General features: G+C 48.4%; 1 protein-coding gene across 4 annotated transcripts; it reads right to left on the minus strand.

The window, feature by feature from the left end:
• Positions 1-343: 343 nt before the first annotated feature.
• Positions 344-25,271, minus strand: RGS4 (regulator of G protein signaling 4). Of its 4 annotated transcripts, XM_074598929.1 has the most exons (9): positions 25,018-25,271; positions 24,386-24,545; positions 11,619-11,814; positions 7,705-7,928; positions 7,380-7,442; positions 4,726-4,830; positions 3,722-3,783; positions 2,795-2,961; positions 344-2,256 (listed from the first exon to the last, which is right to left on the minus strand). In XM_074598929.1, the coding sequence occupies exons 5-9, from the start codon at positions 7,421-7,423 to the stop codon at positions 2,005-2,007; spliced, it is 630 nt and encodes a 209-aa protein (XP_074455030.1). In that variant the 5' UTR covers positions 7,424-7,442; positions 7,705-7,928; positions 11,619-11,814; positions 24,386-24,545; positions 25,018-25,271; the 3' UTR covers positions 344-2,004. The 4 variants fall into 4 exon arrangements, with proteins under 4 accessions (XP_074455030.1, XP_074455031.1, XP_074455029.1 ...); XM_074598930.1 differs by lacking the exon at positions 24,386-24,545 and having other exon boundaries at positions 25,018-25,140; XM_074598928.1 differs by lacking the exons at positions 7,705-7,928; positions 11,619-11,814; positions 24,386-24,545; positions 25,018-25,271 and having other exon boundaries at positions 7,380-7,642.
• Between the last annotated feature and the right edge of the window lie 1,103 nt (positions 25,272-26,374).

Raw genomic sequence — 26,374 nt, forward strand, 5'->3', positions numbered from 1 at the left:
GAGCTTCTTCCTGCTGCAACAGATGTGGTGGTTTCTCAGGAAACTGAAAAAGAATGAAAGTATCACCCCAGGAGGCTGGTCCAGAGGGAACTCTCCCGTGCCGGCATGGGCACCCCCAGCCCTGCTGCCCGCTGAGCTCTTGGTTGGGCACAGCACGGACCCCAAAAAGCCCAGCATCCCCCAGGCTCATGGTGCCAAGGGTACCTGAAGGATACAACGGCTGTTTCATCCTTCTGTAATTTCAAACAACCTCTAAATGAAGCCATTTGTACCATGCTGTTTTAGAGTAATCTTCACCAGTGAACTGCATCTCCATGCATTTTCTTTGGTTCACACAATGGCATTTTAGAAGGGACTAACTCAAACATTTTTATTTAGAATATATTCATCATTATTTAAATATCAATACAGTTTTTGCGATAGTTATCAAGAGTTCCCAGTACCAGGGGAAAATAAAAGATAGCCACATGCTTGGCTATGTTCAGAGCTTTAGCAAGCCTCTCTGTCTCTGAGCTGAACATGCAGGGGTGGTTGTGTGTCAGTACAATCTAATAAATACAAAATAAAGCAAATGTCAAAAGAGAAGTTTCTCTGTGGGCCTGGATGTGCCTACTGGAGAACCACGGCCTCCTCCTGCCATGTCAAAACCCCGGTGTGAGAACTGTTGTCTGGACTGGAATGCAGAGCGAGGAAAACACGGTTGTCAGAGCAGCAATATCCAACTAAGGAGAGACCAAGCGCTGGGGGAGAGTGTCACCGACAGGCACTGGACTGCTCAGAGCAGGCGGTCCCAGATGCCGGCTGGCAATACCAGGTACTGCAGCCCAAGACTGCAAGCCCCACATCTATTCCTTGTGCCTCCGACTGCGGGTCAGTGTCAGTCCCAAAGCCCCCAGCACTAAAAAGCAAGCTGCCTTCTGGCAAAGCCCAGGAGCAGTAATGAGACCGACACATTCCTCCTACCATCTTCAGGAAAAAAGTGAGTCATGCTACTACTGAATTATAAACTCACATAAATAACATTAAAATAAAATACATATTTTCAAGTACTCCCAGGCAGGGCCTTTCCTCCCCAGCTGTTGTGGTAGTGGTCCTATTCCATGACAAACTGCTCCATACAAGCCAGGGCCAGCAAACCTGCATTCAGATGGCGCTCCCAGAGTTAGTAATATACACCTGCCAGTCTGGGAGAGAAGGAACATATTTCTGTTCTGCTCAGCCATGGTATTAAACCTGGGAGCATGAAGGACACAATTAGTAATATATGAAATAATGAACCTCCCCCAAAGTAATAGCTCTGTACAGCCCCAGGAAAGATCCTTGGCCAGCATAAACTAGATGCTACAGAGGCAGAAGCGGCCAGAGGGGAGAGCTTCCCTGCGGCTGTGGCTGTGGTGATTGAGGGAGGCTGTTTATCTGAAAAGTTTTAGTTTCCCTTCAAGAAAGTAAGAGCTCTTCCTACGTCTGATTACTGTAATGCAGCATAACTTGAGTTCTGAGCAAATACTACTGAAAGCCTAGACTTTTGGGAGCTATATGAACAGCTAAGGACCAGAGCAACCCCTTTTCATCTAAGCTTTTGCCGATCGGAAAGGGGAGATCCCAGCCCCCGACGCTTCCCTTGGCTCCTCTTTCCCCTGCTCCCTGCGAGGTGTCACTCGCAAGTCTGGTCCCTTGGTGGGTAGTGCTGGGTCTGAGCTTGTGCTCCCCAGCCGCCCTCCTGGGCTCCCAGGGCTCACCAGAAACACAGTGGGCACGCAGCAATTGCACCCAGCTTTCATGTCAGACGCAGAGCCCAGGGCTCCTACGCTGATGGAATCAGAGGAGGGTTTGCTACACAAACTAAGCCTGGCTTGGGTTACGAATGCTGGCTGTTGCATGACATGGGATACAACTGGGACATGAGACAGCTATTGGAGACAGCGTTGGTGCTTCATGCCAATGAATGCTTTTGCTGCCATATATTCTTGTGAGAGCCCAGCCCGCTCCTGCCTTGCTGCAGGTTCAGGCACACTGAGAGATGATGTTAGAGTTGCAGTCTAAGGTGTGAGTGTGGCTTCTTTTGCAGTTTTCGGGCCCGCAGCTGGCACCGGGTGGGCTGACCAAGTCCAGGTAGTAGGGGGACTTGAGAAAACGGCGGTAAGAATCCTTTTCCATGAGGGTGAATATTTTTCTCTGGGCCTCATCAAAGCAGGAGAGTGTAGGCTCCAGCACATTGTGGCTCGTCTTCTCTCGTGTGCATGAATCCAGGTTCACCTGTGGGCCAAAGGGACAACGTAACTAGAATCTGTCCCAGAAGTGGTTAGCATAGGCATAGGAAAATCCAAGAGGCTCTTCACCAAGTGTGTTTAAGCTGTCCTTGATGGGCAGTTGTTTGAAATCACCACTGGACACCCCGTAGCCTTGGCAGAATCTGCACAGCTGGATACCAGTGCATCTCTGCTGCCAGACAAACTGTCAGGGGAAACGGACACGTGTTCCTCTAGGATGCAGCCAGCCAGGAAACTCGAACAACTGCAGGGGAGCAGCTGGAACACTGGGAACCATAGCCCTCTCGGGCTTTTCCCATTTTAGTGTGCACATGGGATGTCCATGTTGTTGTAACTAAACCCACTTTCTCTCTATCCAAATTTAATACAAAAGCAATAAAAATGACACCATTTCCTTGCTAGCTAACAGAGAGGTGGCATCCTTCAACTCTTGTGAAACTACCAGATCTCTACTTCCCTGTGCTGCCTGCCTGGTTCAGGATTTAGGGTGATACCTTAGCTCAAGGAATGTTCTGTGCACATACCTCTTTTGTTGCCTGCACTGAGATAAACTCATCATAGATCTTTCTGGCCTTGGGGCTGAGCTTTGCTGGCGACTTGGTTTTCTTGTAGTCCTCACAACTGACCCAGAACTCGATGTTTTCTTCACTGTACTCAGATTTGAGAAAAGCACGGAAAGCAGCCAGTCCTCCTACAGGTTGTTTAGAAGAAAAACACATCAGGTAAGAGCCTTGGGTCCCAGATAATCGTACCCATGAACCCCAGCAAACACCAATTCTGCATTTTCCTTCCCAAAGCTGAATGAGCAGCTCCCCTGGGAACAGCTGCCTGCCTCCACGGCAGTCACTCATGCATGCCGAGGGAGGCTGGAATTCAGACAGGCCCCACGGGAATGTCACACGTGGGTCCTCAGCTGCCTGCTCCCCCACTGTGACCTTCAGTGGCTCAGCCAGGAGAATGCAAGCAACTTGTGTGTTCCCAGGAGGCCCCCAGGAGACAGCCAACACACGCTGCAGAGTCTCAAGCCATGGGAACAGCGTGAAGGAAACCTCAAGGACATCAGTGTAGCCTGGAACTGACGGGAAGACAAAATCTCCCATGGGCTCAGCCGCAAGCAGTTTCTCCACTTTTTGGCTCTTGTTTAATCCGCTGTTAACTGTGCGCTGCAGTATCGCCCCCTCCTTGTACAGGGGCTAAGCCACGCACTCTCACAAAAGGGACAGCTCAGTCGCAGGCCAAAGCCCCACTTATGATACCTTGGGATTGTCCCTCAGATCTGACCAAGAGCACCCTTCACCACCCCTCCCAGGGGCCTGTGGGGTTGAAGGAGCTACTGTGTGCTGCTAAAAGACACAAGATAATGTCCCCCACCCCCTTCAGGGACTGCTCAGCACACACACTCTGCAGGCAGTACTCTCAGCATCTCCAGCAGAAGGGAACTCTTTACTTACTGTCATGATGGATCAAGTTTTCCAAAGAGTCTGCCCACTTTCTGACTTCCTCTTGGCTAACCCTAAAAGGAGACAAAGGGAGAAACATAGGGAAGATTTAAGGGGAGTACAGAAAGGAAAAATTTGGTTTTTTGCTCAGCACCATTAGAATATCTCTTTCTCTGATTGTTGTAAAAGCACACACAAGAGACCAAGAAGGAAATGTCTGCTTGGTTTACAGAGACCCCGGGGGATCTCAGATCTAATCTACAGAAATTCTGGTTTGCAATCCCCATCGCTAGCCATGGGCTGGAGAGAAATTTTCCTGGAAAAATTGTTGGGTACTTTGTGTTTATTTTGTGACTGGCTGCATCTCTTGCAGGGGCATGGACCTGGCGTCACTCTTACAGGTCATACCAGTAAACTCTGAAGGGCTGATTTCTTTAAACCTTTCAGGGGAGCAGTAGCTATGTGGAAGAGACCATGTTTGCACATCCTGCATTCATTCCCGCTACTGTAGCAGAGCATCCTAGGGCTCATCTATTCCAGAAGCATATCTTGGCCTTTGGAGTCCTTCTTGGAAAGATATAATCTACTTGTTCTTCAGTGAGAGCAGTGACACCCTGAGAGGCTGCTCTCTCTGTTTTCTTTGCCAATATGTCTGTGCAACTGTGCAGACCATTGCACAAATCCAACTGAAAGAGTCAGTGATGCTCACACTGCAGTGTGTCAAGTCGCACTGAGTCTTGTGATGGCGTTATTCCCCTGCGCAGGAGAGTGCACAAGTCTTTCCATGTGCACATGCATACTGAATCCCAGAAAAATTGGCAGAAAGGGACCTTCTCCGTGGAAAGGTACTATCCACACCTGAGGACTATTGCCACACTAGGTTCAAACACACAGCTGTTCAGGAGGTACTGGGAAGCAGCAGCAGCAGAAATGCTAACGAAGTTTATCTCAGTGAAGGAGTAAACAGCATGTTGCAGGCAGTCTGGGCTTAACTACACAGCAGCATCTGCTCTTACCTCTGGCTCGAAGGTATTTTCTCCTTCTTGCCCTGGGAAGAGTTGTAGTCACAGGAGTCTGACTTCTGCAGCAAGAAGCCCAGACGATGCTTCATGTCTTTGGCACTGAAAGAAACAATTCAAGAACAAGATGAAGATAATGGGCTACAACTCCCTCTGCAGCCTCCTCACCCACAATAAGCTCATTCAGCATTACTCGGTGACACAAATGCAGGTCACAGCTACCGACTCCAGTGCTGACTTTCCACTCCTCACATAATGCACATTTCTGTGGCTAGACAAGTACAACAGAGTCAAATTTTTCAAGTCCAACTGTACCATTTTCTTGCTGAGAAGGTCATTACCCTGCAGGGAGGGCTGGCAAAGGCCTGCTGTTTTCCTACTGATTGTTTACAGTTAAAATATTGTGATAGAAAGGCATCGCCGTGCCGTAAATGTGTTACTTCTCCCTGAGCTGACTTGCCCAGCTACCACTGTCCAGTTCTTAGACGCTTACTAATTCTTTCCTAAAGCTCTTGCCATCTCCCCACCTCATCACCCAGCTACAGGAACAGCGGGGCCATGGCAGGCCACCTCACCAAGCAGCTGCCCATGACACAGGGGGAAGGCAGGAAGCGAAGGGCCAGGAGCAGGACCGTGGGGCAAGATGAGGGGGTGAGCCAGGAGCTTTACCACAACCAGTCCACGCTGACTGCAAGCTACTCCCTCGCTCCATGGTGAGTTCTTACAAGGATGCATGCTTAATTTTGTTCTGCTTTCCAGCATGCTCAGGACAATTGTTGCCTGATGGCAGCACCTAGATATGCAGCTGGTATTGGCCTCAGCATCTCTCTGGATTTCCTTCCAGTTTAAGAACAAGGAGGCAGGTAAATCAGCCCCACTTACTCAGGGGTGCATGCCCTGGCCTGCTGCAGGGTGCAACGATAGTGTAAGCAGGAAATTCTTCTCCTGCTCCTCAGATTAGAGCCTGGAAAAGAGCAAGAGGTTGTGCCACAGGGCTGAGCTCCAGTAGCTGCTCAGCCTCCCAGCACTGCTCTTTGCTCCAGCCATGGCACCCTGTCAGAGGTCCTGGCCATATCTTATCTCCCTGCTCGCTTGTGCTCATAAATGTTTCCTTAACAACTCCAGCACCGGAGTGGGAGCGAAGGAAACTCAGCTTTTTTAGAGCGGGGTGCATGTGACCAGGGCCAACATTCAGGCGCTGCCCAGGCAGACACCAGCTGCTCTGCGCTGCCAGACTGGGGCTGCCCGGCGCTGCCCTGCTACCTGCCCCCAGAAGAAAGAAACCGCTCAGGTCTGCAGGAAGGCGGCAGCAGGAAGAAACAAGACACTGCTGCTTGCAGCAAGTCCCGCAGCTTTCTGGAAGAGAGGGATTTTCTTGGGAATCCTGGACAGAGATGGTTAAAATATGTGAACCTTTTTTTTTTTAATTTTTTCAAATGTCCTCTTCCCCCCTCCCCCCCGTCAAATATTGCTGCAAACTTGGGGGGGAAGGTGTCAATATTTTTTCCTCGCATTTTCAGCACATGTTTTCAAATCCACTGTGAGGGGGGAGCTTTTTCTTCCAGATGGGAGCAGGCTGAGTCTTAGTTTGTACTTTCCCAGCCCTCCCCATTGCAGAGCCACTGGGAAGCAGCCTCGGGAGCCCTCCTGGGGGCACGAACAGCTGGAAGGGTAGCGCTGCGCCATCAGAGACCTGTGCAATTTGCTTGGGCTTGATAAGCAGGGAGTTTTGTGGGGCTGTCTCCCCATTCTGGGGACTTGGGCCACCCTGCTGGGGGTCTCCAGGCCCCATAGCACCTGCAAGAAAGCAGCACCCCTCCCTGAGGGCTCGTGGTCCCCTCGCAGGCATACAGACCCCCTCACGCTGGGCTGTGGGGCAGACCGTGCTGCCGAGGGCATGCCTGGAGTGCGTACAGGCTCCACTCTGCCAGCACTGGGATGCCTGGCCAGTACTGCACGCCGGGGCGCTGCCAGATCCCATGGCAGGGATAGGGATCAGCCCACCCTGACTGGCACCGCACAGTGGGGGTATGGCCAGCCCCACACCGGCCCCACAGCGCTATGCCCCGGGGGTACAACCTGACCTGGTCCCTCACCATCAGTACACACACAGGGGAGACACAGGCTGACCCCACACTGGCTGGTGCCGCATCCAGATCTGCGGCGCCCTGGGCTGCCCCACATCCCCACCCTGCCTGCTGGTGGCCGGGGGTCACCCAGTGCCAGGCTGGGTTTCTGCATTTGGGATGCATTTTGTGGAATGACCCTCAATTTTTTTGATATCTTGTCTGCCTTACTCCCCCTCAAAAAATCAAGAAAAGAAAATTCAGCAGAGAAAGGATCCAAAGGAGAAAAGTGGTGCAAAGCTTGCGGCAGAAGCAGATGACAGGAATATCAAAATATAGCAATACTAAGAGCTGCTTGTTTTGCTGATGGGAAGGATGAGTTTAGAATTCCCACAGCTCAATACAAAACCTTTACGCAATCCTGCTTCTAATAGAAAAAAACCTCTTGTAAAGAATCATTTCTAGGTAATCTTACAAGAGAATCAGAGCCAAAGCTGCCACTTCTCCGTCAGACACAAAGTGCAATACATCAGTGTATCTCCAGACTACCAAGACCATTAACAAATGCTCAGAAATAAACAGTACCTTTTTAAGCAAGTGGCTGGCAGTGCAGCGAGTCCCTTGCACATCTTGCTTCCGAGGTTGGTTCTGTATTCCAGGAAAAACAACAACACAGGAGGCGGCAGAGGCTGCGTGCAAGTCCCTTGCCGTCTGCAGAATTCAGTCTCGTCTCTGAGCCAGCTGCGCTGCCTTGGCTCTGTTTTATAGCCTAGCCCAGACAGCCCAGCAGCACTGGGTGACCCAGTCAGGAGTCAGCAGAACAGCAGCACCCGTCCCCTTTTTGCCCACCCAAGAGGAAGAGGGTGACGTATAAGCCAAGACAAAGGAGTGAGTGGGACTGGAACCTTACCAGAAATGAACCTTGGTGTCTGGCTGCAGAGGTGGATTCTTTTAAAAGGGCGGAAAAAGCTTCAGGGGCTTTCCTCTCTTGCAAAAGATGGAACGGTGCAGATAAAAGCTGCAGGAGATTTTCAGAGGGGCACGGACAGTAAAAAGGGTCAGAGAATCAATTCTGAGAAGTGATATAAGCTTTGCTTGTTCCTCTGTTCGTTTTCCCCTTCTATTTTAAGCAACCTGGGAAAAACAAGGGATGAGAATTTTAAACACAAAAGGTTTCCGTAATCCCAACAACTGTAGAAACCAGAGCTCTAAGGAAAGAAGAATGTAAATTCACCAGGGAACTACGCAGGCAGATGAGACTGTCCTGTTTTATTCTGGAGGCATGTGGATATATGCCTTTGGTGAGGCTGAAAAAAACCCTCAGCGGGGCATTGCACTATTGGACTGTAAAATGTGTGTGTCCCAGCACACACATATTCGGGGACGGCTCATGTACATGTGCAGGAAAAAGAGAGACAGGAGGTTGACAACACGGCTGCCTTAGATACATGGGTATCACTGCAATACCTTACTTCTCCATTTACATTTGCCCTTAATCAAAAGCCAGACCTCAGGACTTGGGAGTCCCCAGGTCCCCAAGGGAAAATGATTAATTAAAACCATAGGCATAAGTGTGCCTGGCCAGAGAGGACTCCATGGCAGCATTGAGGCTACTCTGTGATAAAGGATGAACCCATGAAACACCTGGCTGCAGGGATCTTTGGTGGTGACTGCACTGCCTGGCTCTGCTGTAGTCCCAAGACAGAGCAAATGACTCCAGCTACACCAATTGTCCGCCGACCTTGGAGGGTACAGAAGGCAGTTGCCCCTCTGAAGAGGGAGAATTGGCTGATATTTATTGAGTTGCAGCTCAGCACAGCCTGTACCATCATTGTAAAAGAGGGGAAAGCTTTGGGCAGACGGACGTGCATATGGTCTGCTGCCCTTCAGTCTTGCTCCCGCTGTGAAATAAAGAAGCTTCAGTTCAGCAGCAGGCTGTCTGCCCACGCTACCCACTGCTGCGCTCCCTCTCCCCAGAAACATTTACTTTGCCCACAACCTGCAGAACTTGCAGGGTTAGCTTTTCCCTCCTGTGTCTCTAGTGCCTACAGCCAGCGGCACGGACAACCTAAATTCCAGACTAGTTTACCTGCCTTGGCAGCATGCATCCTCTCAGATCATTAACTGTGCTGAAAGGCAGTGCTCTAACTAACTGTAAAATGCTTTTGTATGAATGTGAATATCCTGTTGCCAAACCTGAAGCAACATGCCTGCAAGTTCTGCACTGTTTGGACTAAAAATCAGCTCCAGCCCAGGGCAGCGTAAAACTTTTAACTGAGTGAATCCGCTTTGTGTTTTTAGTGTTGGTGAGTAGACAGCACTTGGGTGATCCATAGGAAGTGACTGAGCACTGGCAGAGTTGGTGCCAGAGCTCTCTGATGTCTTCTCTTTGGGGAGGACAGAAGCCAAAGGGCAGAATATGGCCACCGGGGAAAAACAACTAATTAATTAATTGTTAAATATTTAATTTAATTAATTTCATTTTAATCTCAAACTTGTGCAACGTACTGCTGTTCACGTGCAACCCCAGCACATTCATTCACACAATTCAAGAGCTGAGCTGGCCGACATGGTCAAGGTGTCTGCAAGCTCGAACCCTGACCCTAACCCTGGCAGCCACAGCCTGACCTCGTGGCTCAGGAAGGTCCCAAAGGCTGCTTGCTGAGGCAGGGAACCTCTGTGTAGAACACAGAAATTCTGCAATTTCTCTGCAAATTGGTGTGTAACCAGATTTAGGAATGTCACCCTTCTCTGTGGATTGCAAGCACGTTTATTGCATGACTCTAATGACGCTTGAATGTTGGTGTTGTCTACATCAAGTCATGTCTGCATTCCCCAACTTCTTGTGAGCAGGCTGCAATAAGATACTTCTAACACTGCCATTACAACGGCCAGCCAAAAAGCCCTTGCAATTAAGACCACCCTCCCTGGACTGGGCATGAAGACTCTAGAACTGCTGCAGTTGAAATTTCCCTTTTTTCCAGTCCGTTAACACAGACTGCTTCAGTCTGGCCCCATACGAGGAGTTTGGGTTTGCGTACTATTTCTCCTCTAAGCTGTGTTTCACAGCTGTTGCAGTTTAATAACCTCTTAGCTGCTCCAGCTGCTCACCAATCAAAAGTACCCCTTTCCATCTCTTAGCCTTCATAGTCAGGTGTCTTCTCCCAGGGCACAGACTGTGCTGTGCTCAACACCAAAATCTCCTCCTCCCCGCCAGTTAGGGAAGCGGCAGCTCACGCCACTTTTTATGCCTGTCACATCACCTCTGGCTCACTTCACCTGCAGCATGGAGAAATCAGCAGTGAGAATGGGCTGGGGGTGCGAGGCTGGGGGTGGGGGCTCCCTGGCCATTACATCTCTTGTCTGTGTGGTGCTTTGGAGGCACCCAGGGGCTCACAGGAGGCAGCACGATAGTAAACATCTCCGGTTCCTGCTGTGGCATCCCTCATCCGCCATCCACTCGTCCCTGCTGCGTCCCCCGCCCTGCTTTCCCAAGCAGCTAGAGACAAGGCTATGAAACCGAGCTTTCCCTCCCACCATCATTGTTAGGGAAAAACGTCACACAGGCATGCTCACCCCCGTACACAAGCGTGTGTGGGATGTGTCCCTCCGCTCAGCTGCAGCCAAGCGGCAGGCCGTGGGAGGAGGCAGGGAGCACAGGGAATGCTGCTTCGGTGGTCATTGCCCAGAGCCGAGCTACTACAGGCTGTTGCCCTCCTGACTGCACGGGGGTCTCCTGCCTCAGTCCCCTCCCATCTCAGAACAGCCAGCTGGGAGATGCACAAAGGCACATGGGAGACAGCTGCTTTGCGTCACTGGATATGTAGAAGGGCATGACATGGGAGCTGTGAGGACGTGCTGCTGGGCCAGAGCCTCTCCTGTCACTGCTGCCCTCCCCAGTGCACCTTGTGGAGGCTAACAGTGGTCCACTCTTTCTCCTCTTCATGTCTCACAAAGCCAGCCAGGTGCCTTAGGACTGGACTAGCAAATCACCCGGGTGCACAGGGGGACACTGGGCAGAGCATTGCCTGTCCTCCTCATGGACATCTTCATCCTAATACATGTCTGGCCCCTGATCTGCTCTGCAGACAGCATTGGTAAGGAACAGGAGCCCCTCCCACACACCTCAAAAGCATTAACCAGTGTGGCACTGGTCCCCCAGGCTGCAGAAGTCCTGCGCGAACAGCGGTTCTGGTGACACTTCTGCCACTTGAGCATCCCCGGCACTAAGCCCTGCTGTGAGGAGGGAGCCTGGAGCTGTACTGAACTCCCTGATTTGCTTCTCCCGTGCCCCAGCCCCAAGCACTCTTTGCACAAAATTCCTTCCAGTGCAACGCCCCACCATTGATTTCTTCTCTAGCACACCCGTTAGCGGGTAAGATTTCCTTCCAGTAACAAGGGCTGCATCTTTTCCACATACGTGTGTGCTTTGATTGAAATGCGGCTAATGAGCTGGGAGCAGGGAGCCCTGGAAGGACCATTTGGGTCTGAGTTTGGATGAATCAGCTCAGCACGTGCCTGTGCCTGACACTGCATGCAGCCACGTTTCCTGTCCCAGGGCACTGACTGTGGCCTGACCTCTCTAAAAGACACTTGGAGAGGCCATACTTGTCCCCATAGGGTCCCCCAGCCAGCACTGGGATTCCCAGAAACGCTGTCCCACGGCATAGTCTGAGGAAATCACACTTTCTCATGTCTCTGCAATGCACCGCTTGACTTCATGCGTGACCACAGCCATGGTCCTTGCAACTAGCCCCCAGAGGCGGCCTTTGAGGAGAGAGAGCATCCCTTCCCAAATCACCCCTGAGGAGAGAGATGACTCACCGTTCTGCCACACAGTTAATTCGCTGCTCACACGGAAACCTTCTCAAGTGGATGTACCTCCAGGCTGATCCAGTCACCTTTCTGCTTCTCTTGGATGAGATGAACTTTTCTCTTAGAAGATTAACTTTTAAAGGCAAGGCAGCTTTGGTTTCTTGCTGTAGTTTCCTGCTGGGCATGCTCTCTCTGAAGTGATGCTCTGTAAACGTTAGTACATTCATTCAGCGTGTTCCTTAGCCCCAACTTCATAAAATTCATACAATGAAACGTACAACTCATACAATTTTCCCATGCTCTCAGGTGTTTTCTACATATACATGCACCTACAACATCAGTGGATTTTTGTCATTTATAAGTATTTGGAAGTTCCAAATAACTTTAGGGGTTTTGGTTCGGTTTTTCTTTGCTTCCACCCTCAGTTTTTGGGCTGCCTACTTCTCCTGCCTACTACCCAGAAGAAAATATTTCATCTTGTATCAATGGAAGAATTTTGTTCAGCCCAAATAGATTTTTTTTTCTCCTGTTTTGGGTTTGCTAATGAAATAAATGGGGGGGGGGGTTGTCTGGCTATTTTTCTTTTTTGTGGGCATCAGACAACAGAAAAAGCTATAATTTTAGTAATTTGCCTTCCAGTTTCCCAAATCTCTGTCTCATAATCCATCTTGATTAACAGCCCCTTAAACGTTTCCTCTTAATCACTAAGAAAGTTTTGAATAACACTGGAGCACAAACCAAGCCAACATATGCCTGCTTACTGATGCTTTCCCAACACTAAAAACACTTTGAAATGTCTCATTTAGCCACTTTGAGTCCATTTGATATGGATTTTACGACATTTTAAGCCAAACATTGATAGCAAGTCATATTAATTTATAAATCTATTTCACCAGCACAACTCCCTCATAAAAGCACTGTTAAGCTCATTAGAAAAGGTCTATGTTTCCATTAAATCACATCAGCTGGTATCAATTATATGACTGCCTTTTCAAATGAGCCTGCTATTGTCCATACTAATAGTGCTCCTGCACTGGTCAAAAGGTTAATAGCTCTGTGGCTATAGAGCTCACCCCCTCTTAGAGCATGGCTTTCTTCCAGTCTCCTTTTATTCTAAAATGATGAAAAATGACCACTCTTTGTCCCGAGAACCCTTTAGCCTATTCCTCCAAAAATCTTAGTGCGAGCCCATTGCACTGTGTTGATATAAAACTGTGTAGATCCCCCCCAGGGCTGCGTGGCCCCCAGGCAGGGGCACACTCACTGGTCTTTTGCAAGGGACACTGAGCAGACGCTTGCACTGTCTCCCAGCTCTGCCTGCAGCTTCTCTGGAAGTCTCACAGTGCCAGACCCTAATGCTGCCATTGCTTCTTCTGTGGCTGAAATGTGCCTGGGGGTGTGAGGCAGCTGGTTTCGTCCTGTCTGTGTGCTGCCAACCCCTCTGCAGCCCACACACCCTGGCTGAAGCGCAGCACCCGAGAGCTGGGTGCTGCTCCTGCTGAGCAAAGGTGGCTCTAGTGAGATACACACCATGGGCTGCTCACAGCGAACAATCTCACCCTTGACAGCAATCAGGTCTAAGTATTTTCACGCCATATTTTGACCTAATACATAATTTAACAGGAATTTAGCTGCGGTTGGTTTGACCACGTAATTCTGTGTTCCTTCAAGTTCTTCTTCAGAAGGTGTTTGCACCTACTGTTCAAACCTTACTGGGAAATCCCTGTTGAGACAGGAGCTGTGATGGGCGATGGTGGGACAGCTCAGCTTGATCCCTGTGGGCCCATCGCTGCGTTAGCTTACAGCCAGTGTTTTGCGCACACCTCACCTGGGGACCTCTCACTCATGGGCCAGTTACTTCACCTGAATGTGCCCTAAGGTACAGGGGAGGAGGAGGCACAAAGGGAGGCAGGAAGAGGGTTGATGCATCAGCAATTAAGACGCCTTTATGTACAGTGTACAGCAAAACCACTCCTCATGCCTTCTGCACCTTAGCAACCCAGCTGTGCGGTGGCTTCTTTTCTACAGCTTTAAAAAGCCCAACTTTTTAATGTGATTGGGCTATCTTCTGCCTAGACAATTACTAGAGGATGTGAAGTTACAGGCTGCAAGGCTAAATCTTTCATCACTGCAAATCTAGTGAGATCTACTGTCTTAACCTTAGATAGACCTTTCTTCCTTCCTTCCCTCTTATCTTTCCAGTGGCAGCTGAGCAGGATTAGAGCTGCCACACCACAAGGGCCCATGCCAGGGAACAAAGGCTACAGCTTTATTCAGAAGTGCAAAGCCCAGGGGACATTTTGTCAGTGGGGTCATGGCCCAGCATACAAAGCACATTGCTTGCTGCTCTGGTCACAGTTTAGTTGTTTAATTCTCTAAGCCCGCTTACAAAAGGCAGCTTGGAAGCAGCAAGCATCTGTCAATGCCTGTCTCAAGGGCACACCAGTTATTTAAAAGGTGATGTCTGACAAGTCTGCAGATAGGGTTGCAGAGCATCATGATTGCAGGCTAAAGAAACACAAAAGCAAGGACAAGCACCTGCAGGAGAGAAACAGCATCCATTCAAAAACACTGCATGATGCCAGCCTGCTGCATAGTGGCTGAGTTGACTTGGCGTAGAAGTAAATGCTCTGGATGTGGCCCCAGCCTGCAGGGCAGTTCTAAAAGGTGACAGGTATTCAACAGATCAGTCAGCCCAGATGTGCAGCTCTTTAGAAATCACAAAAAGGAAGCAGCAAAATGAAACTGCACTGAAAACAGCTGATCCTAGACTGATCAAGTTCCTTGATTGGTGTTTTGGAGATGAATTGGACAGAATGAAACTGCAAGAGGCAAACATCCAGTGTAGTAAAAATGTGGAATTGCTACACTGGGAAAAAGTCGCTTGCTGCAGAGGCTGATTGCATATAATAGACATGCAAAGACTACTGGAATACAGCCACTGCTTGGTAAGCTCTCTTTTGCCAAGACCTCTTGCTATTTAAAATTTATTTTGCAGCAGTGCTGAAAATCCAAGCAGACCTGAGCTTCACTGTGCCACAGAGGGAAAAAAGAAAAAAAAGCAGAGGAAGAGCTGTGCGCAAAATCTACGGCACATGGTGCATGGCTGTGCTCTGCAGCTGATGCTCACAGCATCACGCTGAGACTGACAACATTTAATGCTTCATCATTTAGAAATTTCTGCTTTTTCCAAAAAAGAAATAAATGCTCCATGTTGTTACATTTCATCCTTCTGAACTTCTCAGCAGGATGCACATGGCAGAGATCTTACTGTCTCTCTTAAAACTGTGTTTGCTTGTCCTTCTGGTGCTCTGGATGCAGGCTGGATGCTAAAGACTGCAATTACTGGCTCAGCAGGTGAGACTCCTGCAAGCTGCTATCCCAAGGCACATTTGTGCTTTAGTGATGTAGCTGGAAATAAGTTTCAAGACAGAAGGAAAAACATATGGGCTTCTACACCTGTTTTAAATCAAGCCTCCAGTATCCATAACTGGCTTATCTAACACAAGATCACTTGGGTCACACAGGACCAGGACCTACTGCAGCAATCCTTAAACTATCATGCACAGAGGACTTGTGGTCCTAAGTATATAATGCAAGAATCAAAGGACATGCCGCCTTGGATAATGTCAGAGATGGAGCCACAAAGGTACATTATGGACCTGCACTTTCTCAGATCAAGTATGTTCAGACCCAGGGCACTGTTTCTGGTCACTGGAGAAACAAGTTATCTCTAAAGACAAGCATGGGTCTGAAAGGTGTTACACTGTTCAGCATTATCACAGTATAAATTGACTGCCAACACGTACAAAGTGCTTAATATTCCAAAAGTACAGATTGTTTATCTTATTTGTGCATCGTAGGAAATTGCAAGCCTCTGGTGAGGGTAGTACTGACAAATTGATGATCGAGGGCTACAAAGATGACTGGGGGACTAGAACATCTCTCTTATGAAGAAAGGCTGAGGGCTTTGGGTCTTTTCAGTCTGGACAAAAGACGACTGAGTGGGAATCTTATCAACGCTTATAAATCCTTAAAGGGTGGGTGTCAGGAGGATGGGGCCAGGATCTTCTCAGTGGTGCCCAGTGACAGGACAAGAGGTAATGGGCACAAACTTGAACATAGGAAGTTCCACCTAAACATGAGGAGGAACTTCTCTACTTTGAGGGTGGCAGAGCACTGGCACAGGCTGCCCAGGGAGGTGGTGGAGTCTCTGTCTCTGGAGGCGTTCAAAACCCGCCTGGATGCATTCCTGTGCCACCTGCTCTGGGTGACCCTGCTCTGGCAGGGGGTCAGACTAGATGATCTCCAGAGGTCCCTTCCAACCCCTGGCATTCTGTGAAATTGTGTTTCCCCATTTTGTGAAATAATGCTGCAGTCCCAGTCAGTCTAGCCAAACTGTCCCCACAAAACCCTCACATGAGATTGCCACTCAGCCTAATTTCAGGGGCTTGTCCCACCTGCAAAGGATTGCCAGGCATGAACCCTCATGCTAGATGCCCATAAAACCATGCCCAGCATGTCGGCCAGCAAATCTTCCCTGGGCATTGCTTGTCCTCTCCCTCTGTCACTGAGGTAGCTTCACACCATGACCACACTGCACTCTGCATTCTCCTCTGCTCCATGAGATGTGTCCTACCTCTTTGCTGTCATCAGACCCCAGCTGTATTCCTCCCCTGCCCCAGGAGCACCAGCATCTTGGGATGCCTGTGGAGGAAAAGCCGGGATGAGGAATAGGATGGAGACACACTGGCAAGAAATAGGAAAGGCTGAGGTCATGAGAGCTGGAAAGGAGGAGAGCAGGAGGGGAAAAAGTGGTCAGTGATGAACAGAGAGGGCAGGAAGCTATGTGAGGAGAGACCCCAGAGATTAGCTGTGGGAAGGAGGAAGACACGTCCCATGGCATCTTGACAAGACAATCCTTGGGAACACTGTCCAGCAGCCAAGGGTCTCCAGGGAAACTTGGCTGTCTCCGGAGGGAGCACATGCATCCACTAAGTGGCCTTGCTGCCCTGCAAGGGAGGTCACTGAGAGCTGAAACCAGTGCCCCAGTGTTTTGGGACAGTGTGGTAGGATCTCCAGGGGACCTGTGCCAGGCACAGGTCTCCAGCATGACCCTTCTGCTCAGCAACATCTCTAACTGTCTTTATTGTTATCTCATGCTTGAGATTCATAATGGAGAATCACTTGTGTTCTCTCTGAGTAAGAGCAGCTAAAAATAGTGCTAATATAACAAGGGTGAAAGATGAATTTACAAAGTGGAGCAAGAAAGCCCAGAACCCCCTCACAGTCATTATATGCTCCCACAGCTTTCCGATGTGCTTTCAACAGCAAATGCTTTTGCTGTTTGTTAGGCAAAGAAGGAAATTGCCTAAGACAGTGGCAGATGCCTGGAAGGCTTAGTGTTGCTGTGATTTATTTTTACCCACTCTCCCTTCAGCATACCTCACTGCTATCCACCTTGGAACCCCACTTCCTTCAATTAAAATACGTGGGGCTTAGCTGCCAGCAGGTGCACAGAGCATCCGGTAAGGCATCACATCAAACCTTGCACTGGGAGAGCACAGACCGGTCATCTGTCAGTTTCTAAGTCAGCACCAAACTTCCATGAGGCATTTCTTCCTTGACAGACACTGCCAAAAACATGTATGGCTTTTTTTCACGCTCGCTCTCAGTTAGGGTTTTGCAATTTCTGCCCTGAATGGAGGGTCTGTCCCTTCTGATGTGGGCTAGTACATCTGCAGCTCAACCTTTGAGTGAGCACTACGGATTTGTAAAATTTTTAAGCACTTGTTGATGAAAGAAAAGCAGAAAGCTGAGGAGAAGAAACAACCAAGAGCTCAGGCTACCATGATACCTGGTGCTCACACTCGTTCACATGGTGTGACAGATACTCCTGGTTGCACAGTGGCCCAGCTTCATAAGAATGGGGGGGGTGGAGAGGAGGGCAGAGAAAGACATTTACTTGCACCACACCGGACTAGCTGCCTAGACACCTCTCACAAGCTCCAGGAGCTCCAAGTTTAAGCCTTATCTTAAGAAAAAAATGGCGATTTTCCCCTTCGAGTCCATCCCTTTGAATCAAAAGGCCAGGGTGACACCCTGCTCGGGTCCTGTCTCTCACCTGTCTTGCACACATGCTGGCTCGAACTGTGCTGGGCTCCGCTGTTCTGCCCCTGAGCAATCCCTGCCCAGCTGTGAGGCTAACGCAGAGGAAGTGGCTAATTTAAACTCTCCAAATCGTTCTGGAGGCTTTTGGGGGTGCTTACCTCTCCTATTCTAATAGACATGGGCTCCAGGGAAGCTACCTTGCAGTCTGAGCTGTATTTAGAGTGACAGGCAGCTGATGCAAAACAGGCTCAAAGGCAGTTAGGGAAAGATAAATTAGGTAGAGAGGGGCCTGGCTCACCCCTCCCCATAGCCACAATAAAGCGTTTGATGTGTCCCTTCTCTGCACTCGATCACGTTCCTGCTGCCTCTGTGATTCATATTATGCAACTGATTGACTTTGCAAGATATGAGAACAAAGTGTCTCCTTGCCCTGCTCCCTGATGCACATTAAGTGTGTTAGATTGGAAGGCTGAAGCAGAAATCAAAACAAGCCCTCAAGCCTGGTTTCTCTGCTAATCGCTGGTGCTCATATCCTTGTTATGCTGGGGGACTCTGTGTTACAGTCATCTAAAGGCACCATCCTGGGCATGCTTCCATTGGTCTGCAGAGCTGTTCTGTTGCAGCTTCCCAGTGAGGACTGTGATGTGTTATGTATCAAGCAAAAATTGCGTTCCAACAGGATTTTTCTCTTTGAGGGCTAATAAGCAACTCTTGAAGCAGCCTCTGATCAATGAGATGTGAAGGAAGTAAGCCAGGAGGCACAGGGGCCAGCTGTCTTCCCAGCTGTGTCCCAATCACAAAAAGTAAAAAAAAGGTCATGGAGAAAGGAATGGGACCAAGGGCATCACCTGCTCAAGCAGTGCCATAACCCCTGAAAGCATGGCTCCAAGTATTTCTCATGAAAGCTCAGCCTGCTCCTGCTCAAGAACTTACTGACCTAGGGCCAGCATATTCCAGGTTAGCATCTTCAGCCTTTTGCCACATCCCCAGGGCTGGTCTGTCAAAAGGACTTCACATCATGATGCTCATACTAGGAGGGACAGGCACTGTCAGCAGATGACACCCACATCATGTACTTTCACAGCCAAGGTACATCAACGTGATAGTGCTGAGCTTAACAGAGTAACTCCACTGCATGAAATCTGGTGTTGACAGGAGAGTTTTTTCTTCTGTTTTTCTCCATATTCCTGCATCCAGCTGTGGATTGCCTTTACTTATGGCTCCTGGATAATAGAGGCTGAATCCCACTGTGGTTTTTTACTGCTTTTAAAATTCTCTAATATATATGCACTTGGTCCAAAACTCATCAGTCCAGGAGGGGAGGCAGGTTGTACTCCATCAGCAGAAGAGACCAAAGTGGGCTCAAATTTTAAAGAAATTAGCTCTAAAATCCTGCTTGTCTTTGTTCTGTATGAATCACACAAGGTAACGTGCAGCAGGGGCTGGAAGGGGAATGGGGCCAGCCCTAAGAGCAGAAGGATTTTATTATTTTTTTTTCTCTTCAGTTTCTCTTTCATTTGTCCGGAGCTGTTCATGAGAGAGCGGGAAGAAGATATGCTTCCCCCAGTCTGAGATCAATAGAGATTTACAGCAAATCCTTCAGTCTAACAGTATCTACTAAATGTCATAACAAAACAGTAACAGACCTTGAACCCCCGACTGGCCCACAGTACACGCTTAGGTGTTATATAGGGACATGGAAGTTATTCTCAGCCAAGACTCCATCCAATTTCTGTCCACCTCTATTCTGTGTTCTGGAGCTAATAACGTATTTTCAGGAAACCTGTTTCAGTACTGGTGCAGAAACAGGACTATCTCAACCAACCTCCACTGATGAACTAACTGGCCCAATTACCCAGAGTTTACAATTCAGTGAAGCAAATAATTTGTTTAGCTGCAAGTACATCAGATCAGACCTCCAAGGGTCTTGGGTGAACACACCTTCCCCCTTCCTAATCAGCCCAGAATCTCCAAACATTAAGTCATGGAAGAGCAGTGCTGGATCTAGCACATACAGGGCTCAGAAGCAGTGCAAGTCCAGACTTGGTAACAAGGAAGAGCATGGAGAATTATAACGTGAGCAATCCTGCACAGGGAATGAAAGGAGGGAAAGCAGAGTGTGCAATCCACACAGAGAGTCTGCTGAAGGGTCAGCACAGGATGAATGGATGAAATACAGGAGCTTTCAATCAACTACATGGCTAAGCAGATAAAGTTTTTCCCAGGAGGTAAAGGCCACCACCCTGGGACCACTATGCACTGAGAAGCAGGACTAGGACTATGCAGCCAAAGGCACAGGACAGCAGGTAGCTGTGAACTTGTGACAGCCAGGGAGAAAGACAGAGGCAGCTGGGATGCAGCAGCAGAATGAAAGGTTTGCAAGACCAACAAGAAAGATGGCAGACTGCAGGGGAGGAGCAACAGAGACCAAAGAACAAAAGACCTGGAAGTACAGACAGGACAACAGCAAAGGCTGGGGCAGCCTGGTGTTGCTGGAGGAATGGAAGGGAAAGGTTGCTGAGGGCAGGCCAAGACATAGGAGGTGCAGAAAACCAGGTATGCCAGCTTGAAGGTGTACACAGTGCCCTTCTTGCTACCAGCAGCATAGGCCAAACTTTTCAGATTTGAGAATTATCTGCTTCTCCTAGTCTGGACACGTTTGATTTCCTGGTGGCCTGTCAGAAAAAGCAATGGTATGTGAACTGCTGCAACCTCAATGCCATTCTCAGGGCAGAATGTGGGGTCTTCTGCTGATAACTTGTCTGTGTCGTGACCTTACCAGAGCACAGGCCTTTTAGTCATGCCACAAACACATTCTTCAGTTTTACAACCAGGAACGGCATCCTAGGAACCCGGTTCTGGGAGCACTGCTCTACATTATCAACACAGGTCATTCTTTTAATCCTCATACTGTTGTTTTTCCCCCATTGTTTACACACACATTTCAATTCACACTTCACTTCAACCTTAATATTTCTGTTACAAATCTCTTATACATGCATATGTGGGATAATAATACACTCTGTCTCATTCAGACTTTCAGTAAGAGGTTGGAAGACGGGTATTGCTCTTCAAGAAGGCCGTAGACCAACTGGAGAGAGTCCAGATCACAGACCTATAAGGCCAGACGGAAGAATAAGAGTTTATTTAATCCAGAAGTGAGCAGACCAAAGGGACGCAGGGTAATGCTACATGAAGTACCTAAATGTTACATCCATAAAAGGCTGCAGTTACGGAGAGGGAGATGATAAACTCTTCAGTTTGTCCATGCTTGTTAAGGACAAGAAATGTTTCTCCTGAATTACAGCAACTAAGGATTAGATTAGACAGCAGACAAGATTTTTCCAGCTGTAAGATCATGAAGTACAAGGCTGGATCACCTGCGGAAGGGCTTATAACACCGCTTAGAAAAGCTCCTACTACCAAAGCAGTTTATTTGCCTCTGCTTTGGACCTTCGCGAGGCTCTAGATGGCCTTTCTGCATTCCCTCACCAAGGGCTTATTGGGCAGGTGATAGAACAGGAGTCTAAAATTCAGCTTTGATACCCACATGTCAAGTTTTTAGTTAAATGTTGGGTGCACAGTGTATCGTTCTCCTAACAATCCCACCTGGCTGCCTCAGAGACAAACACATAATTGAGTATTGAAATCTGACCATTGAATAGCAGGGACCCACTGGTTCTCTACAACCTGTCTTCAACCTGGGAAGTGCAGCTGCCCTTCACAATCCAGACCTTCCCACTCTTACCAAGCTTTGCTACCCTTTGACGACTGCAGCAAACCAAGTTAGGCTGCATCATCAAACCTATTCCCTTTTTTTTTTTTCATTTATTTTTTGAGACAAATGAATTTCCACCTACTCTGCAACCCTGGGGAAAAGGAAGCTGATTATCTGGCTGGAGAAAGCAGCTCACAGAGACCAGTCTCAAGGGAAAAGATGCTATCAGTGTTTCTGAGTTTCCAGTTAATTGTGTTTACTGAAGGATACATAACATTAGAGAGCCTTGAGCCTTGGCCAACTTTGTAAAAGTAAATAAAGACAATTTCAGTCTAATGTTAGAAAACTGACCCTTGGATTATTTCTGAACTCACTTCTTCCAGCAGCCAGAACAAACCCTGATGTATAAGATGTGAAATAAGGAGCATTGGACTCATATCTTATTATTTCAACAAATAAATGTCTTCGACTGCTGTAGCTAGAAGGCATCTCTCCTCCAGAAGACAGGTCACAAGACAGAAGAGCAGCTCCTTCCTCCTAGGGCTTGTCTGGTGACCCCTCTGCAGCTCATCAGACCTAGAGTTACCTTCTCAGGAGAGCCCACTGCAAAATATGTGCATTAGAAAGCAGCAGGAGCGGAGAAGTTCCATAAAGGAGAACAAGCCAGGAGCTAAGGATGACCCCAGTATAGGCTGTGCCTTCACTGAGGGACACCATCCCACAGCACCTGAGCAGGGCAGGCTGCACAGGGACCAACTAATGGTCCATCCACAGCTCTAGGATTGATCAGGGCAGGGGATATTTAGGGAGCCCTATAAGGAGCAACAGGAGATGGGGTTAGAAATAGAACTACCTACAACATAGCTCAGGAGAGAACTAGGGCTGAGGGTCTGAGTTTAAATAGAGCTCCTGGTCCATGAGCAGAGGGTGTGAGGCTGGTGAGGCTGGTTGGGGCAACTGAGTCCCGTTAGTGTCCTCAGGGCTCTGACACCACGTCTGTCCTCAGAGCCTGCTCCTCAGATCAGAGGTATCTTTGGTGGCAGAGCCATCTTTGACCTCCCCAGGAAGAGCTGTGCAGTGCTGCTCATCCCAAAGAGGAAGGCAACCATCGGGTGCAACCCAGTTTCTCTCTGGTCCTTTCCAGACTCATCCCTGTACTGCCTCGCGTTCTGCCTGGCCACACGGTATCAGCTGAGGTCCTGCTGCCTCCTCCTGTGCTTTACAAGCGCATCTCGCAAATTACTTGCAGCAATCCTAACAGAGCCATTTCTGCCCAGTAGAGTCCCATTAGCCAGCAACTCTCTCCTTGTTCTCTGATTCAAACCACAAAGCCATTCGTCATGCTACATCTTCTTTCCCCATGAGTAAAAGTCAATTAGTGTTTTCAACTTTGCTCTGAAATAGCCCTGGCTCCTTCTTGCTTTTTCACGCTACCAGGAAACCATTTACAATAATGACTTGTTTGGCTGTTTAGTAGTGCTCAGTTGCAATGAATTTCAAGCTCTCTAAACTTTCCTTTCTCTGTACCAAACACCTTAAACAGGAGTCACATTTTGCTGCCAGAAATTCCAAGATTAATTTCGTATTGAACCTGTCATATGGCCATTTTTTAAATTTTACTTTTACTTTTTTATGCTCAAGAAAATAATGATGATTTTTGCTACCACACCTAATTTTCTGCAATCTTTCTTATTTTCTTAATCCCACCTTAGTAGAGGAATAAACCCTTGAAAAACAAATGCTCCAAAAGGTCTGCGGGATAAGACCTTGTGACCTACACAGTCCAAGCACGTGCAACAAGCACAGGTGGTCCTGTGGCCATCAGTGAGTTCTAGTGGGCTGTTGTGCCCCAGGGGCTCTGGCCAGCAGTGGGTGCTGTCACACAGCGCTGGCCCAGGCTCCCTGTGAAGTGACTGGCAGCAACCACGTCCAGAGCCAGGTTTCTGAGGGGGCTGAAACAAGGGGCTGTTGCACTCAGAAGCAAATCAGCTCCAAACACAAGCTGCTGAGAGACAAGGTGAATTTCTTTTGCATTGGTCAGTGTTAGGATGTAATAAGGCATTAAGACTTGACCAGTGTGTAATATTTACATTAGAGCTGCAAGGGTTTTAAAATTAAAATATAGCAATGCTTTTAAAATGAAAAATGCAAAACTAGTGATTTCCATCCTGTAGATATTTTAATTTAAAGGTGTAGCTATTACTCAGAGCAAATTCAAATGAAACAAGCTTTTTTAAGTTATTTTCCTGACTGTTTTTAATTAAAGAATATGCAATTCAATTACAAATAAAATCATATGTGCTTAGCTCCATCCCTACTTAGCAATAAATCTGCGCATTTGCTTAGATTTAATTTAAGATATCATATATATTTTTGAACCAGAGGATGAGACAAAAGGCTTGAGATGGACACACTTCTAATTTGTGGACCATAGGTCTCCTCTACTGATGCCTGTCAGTCATCTGCTAATAATTGCTTCTATTTCTAAGCAAGACTCACAGAGAATGGGCAACCTTTCTTCTGCCAGTATGATATGACACGCATTTTGTTTGGATATTGCCTCTATGCTTGCTCCCAAAAGAGAAAAATCCCATCTTTCCTAAAGGCTTCCAGAACCAGCTCCTGGACTGCCCAGCCTGCAGCCAGGTGGTACCTCTCCAGTTAGGCAGTGGAAGAAGAGGGAGTCCCTGTCACACCTCTGCCTCAATCACAGTGAGAAGTCACTAATTCAGTAGGTTTGTCATACCACCCTCTCATGAGTAACACATCTGCAGCAGACAAATAGCATCCCTGAGCACTCTGCCAGTGTGGCTGAGATCTCCTACCCTACCATGGTGTCAGTGTCTTCCTTTCTACACCCTGTGAATTTCCAGACCTGTGGATATAAAAAGTCCTTCTATTTCCTCCTGGGCAGTTGGTACTGTATTATTTGCTTCAAAAGACTCACGGTCCAAAGCTCATCCACAAGCAGAGATGTGGGCTGGCCTCTGATTTCCACGGCATCCTTTCTGGTATCTCATGGGGTAAGCTGCATGCAATGCCAAGCTCCTAGTGCTCCGGTGAGTACGCTCTCTACCATCCACATCTCCCGACTGTTGGGGGCTTGCCTTGGGAAGCAACACAAGGGGGCACAAATAAAAACCTGAGTCATTTCTGGGGAGAATAGCCATTGTTGAGCTGTGACTGAACATGTGCAGGGAAGTGATTGTGAGGGTTTCACTCATCTCTGATTCAGCCTAAGAAGCAGCTGGCAAAAGTCACCCAGCCTGGCTTCAGGCCCAGCTCACACAATTAGAAAAGTATTAGTTGAACTTAATAGGAAAATCAACATTAAGCAGATAGGAGCTGCTGCAGTTGTTAAAAGACAATGTAGTGTTTTTCCCTGGCAGAAGCCCAGGCTAATGGAGGGCTTCCAGCACCCAGCGCAGCCTCCAAATGAAGGCTTAATTGGCCTCTGAAGCCATTCATATAATTACAAACACTTGTAATGAAGCATGAAAAACACAAGAGCCCAAGAGTGTGACACAAAGGGAAGAAATGATCTCATCTGTCTCAGAAAATAAATCAAAGCTCCTTTACCTTCTTCCTTACATTGAACCTTCTTCCCAGCTCCTCTCTGGCCTGCAGACTCCACTCAGGTGACAATTTCCAGGGCAGTGCCAAGACCAAGGGAAAATCTAGCTTCTAACACAAGGCAAAACTTCTGCCTTCCCCTGGCTGCTGGGGACACCTCTTCAGGCTCCCACCCTCAGTGCAGTTTGGACACTGGGTGGACACTAGAATGGACTTTGACTGCCCACTGCTGGTATGCAGAGCACAGCCCTGACAGCAGCAAAGAATCTGCTTTGGCAAATGCTTTATATATATTGATACTGCTTTAACTTTAGCTAAATGACTATTCAACAGCTGCTCCCTGAAACACATGTCTCTGCCAATTACTCAGTCACAGCTGTAGCACCTGATCTGGGCAGAGCCACGTACATTCCCCCTCATACCAGGGACCTGCAGCCCTTGGAAAATGTGAGCAAACTGGTGGCGACTCCCTGGTACAACTCCCTCAGTTGCTATGATGGATTGAGCCAAAGATCAATGGGGTTTGTGCTGTTTGTTGTTCTACATCTTTCTGGTTCGCTGGGGACAATTTGCTGTCTTGTTTGTGTTGGGGGAGACCCTTAAGTCCTTTGTTGAGTTCAGATTCACAGAGTAATTGAAGCCAGAAGGGAGTCAGGACCCACCTGGTCCAACACTCATGCAAAACAAGGACAGCTTTGGCAGATCTTCAAGGATGCTTTCCATAGAGCACAGGAGCTCTTAATCCCCAGGTGTAAGAAATCAGGCAAGCAAGGGAAGAACTGGCATGGCTGAGTTGGGACCTGCTGGTCAAACTAAGAGGCAAGAAAGAACTGCACAGGCAGTTCAAGCAGCATCAGGTGTCCTGGGAAGAGTATAGGGACACTGCCCGATTACGTAAGGATGAGGTCAGGATGGCCAAGGCACGGCTGGAGCTGAACTTGGCAAGGGATTGAACTTGGCTAAGAATAACAAGAAGGGCTTCTACAGGTATGTCAACCAGAAAAGGAAGGTCAAAGAAAGTGTACCCTCCCTGATGACCAAGAATGGCAAACTGGTAACAACAGGTGAGGAGAAGGCTAAGGTTCTCAACACCTTATTTGCTTCGATCTTCACTGCCAGCCTCTCTCCTCACGCCTCCCGGGTTGAAGGACTGCAAGATGGGGACCAGTGGGACAAAATCCCTCCCACTATAAGTGAAGACAAGGTTTGTGACCACCTGAGGAACCTGAACAAACACAAGCCCATGGGATCTGATGAGATGCACCCCAGAGTCCTGCGGGAACGGGCTGATGTCGTTGCCAAGCCACTCTCCATGATATTTGAAAAGTTGTGGCAGTCAGGTGAAGTCCCTGGTGACTGGAAA

This window comes from Larus michahellis, chromosome 8, assembly GCF_964199755.1.
Source record: "Larus michahellis chromosome 8, bLarMic1.1, whole genome shotgun sequence".
NCBI classification, from domain to species: Eukaryota; Metazoa; Chordata; class Aves; order Charadriiformes; family Laridae; genus Larus; species Larus michahellis.

Bases quoted from the DNA above. Each gene is read 5' to 3' on its own strand.
- RGS4 (XM_074598929.1), bottom strand. From the start codon at position 7,423: ATGTGCAAGGGACTCGCTGCACTGCCAGCCACTTGCTTAAAAAG. The intron at 3,784-4,725 runs GTAAGAGCAGAT...GTCTCCTTTTAG, and splicing joins AAAATACCTTCGAGCCAGAG to GGTTAGCCAAGAGGAAGTCA. The intron at 2,962-3,721 runs GTAAGTAAAGAG...AACAACCTGTAG, and splicing joins AAACTTGATCCATCATGACA to GAGGACTGGCTGCTTTCCGT.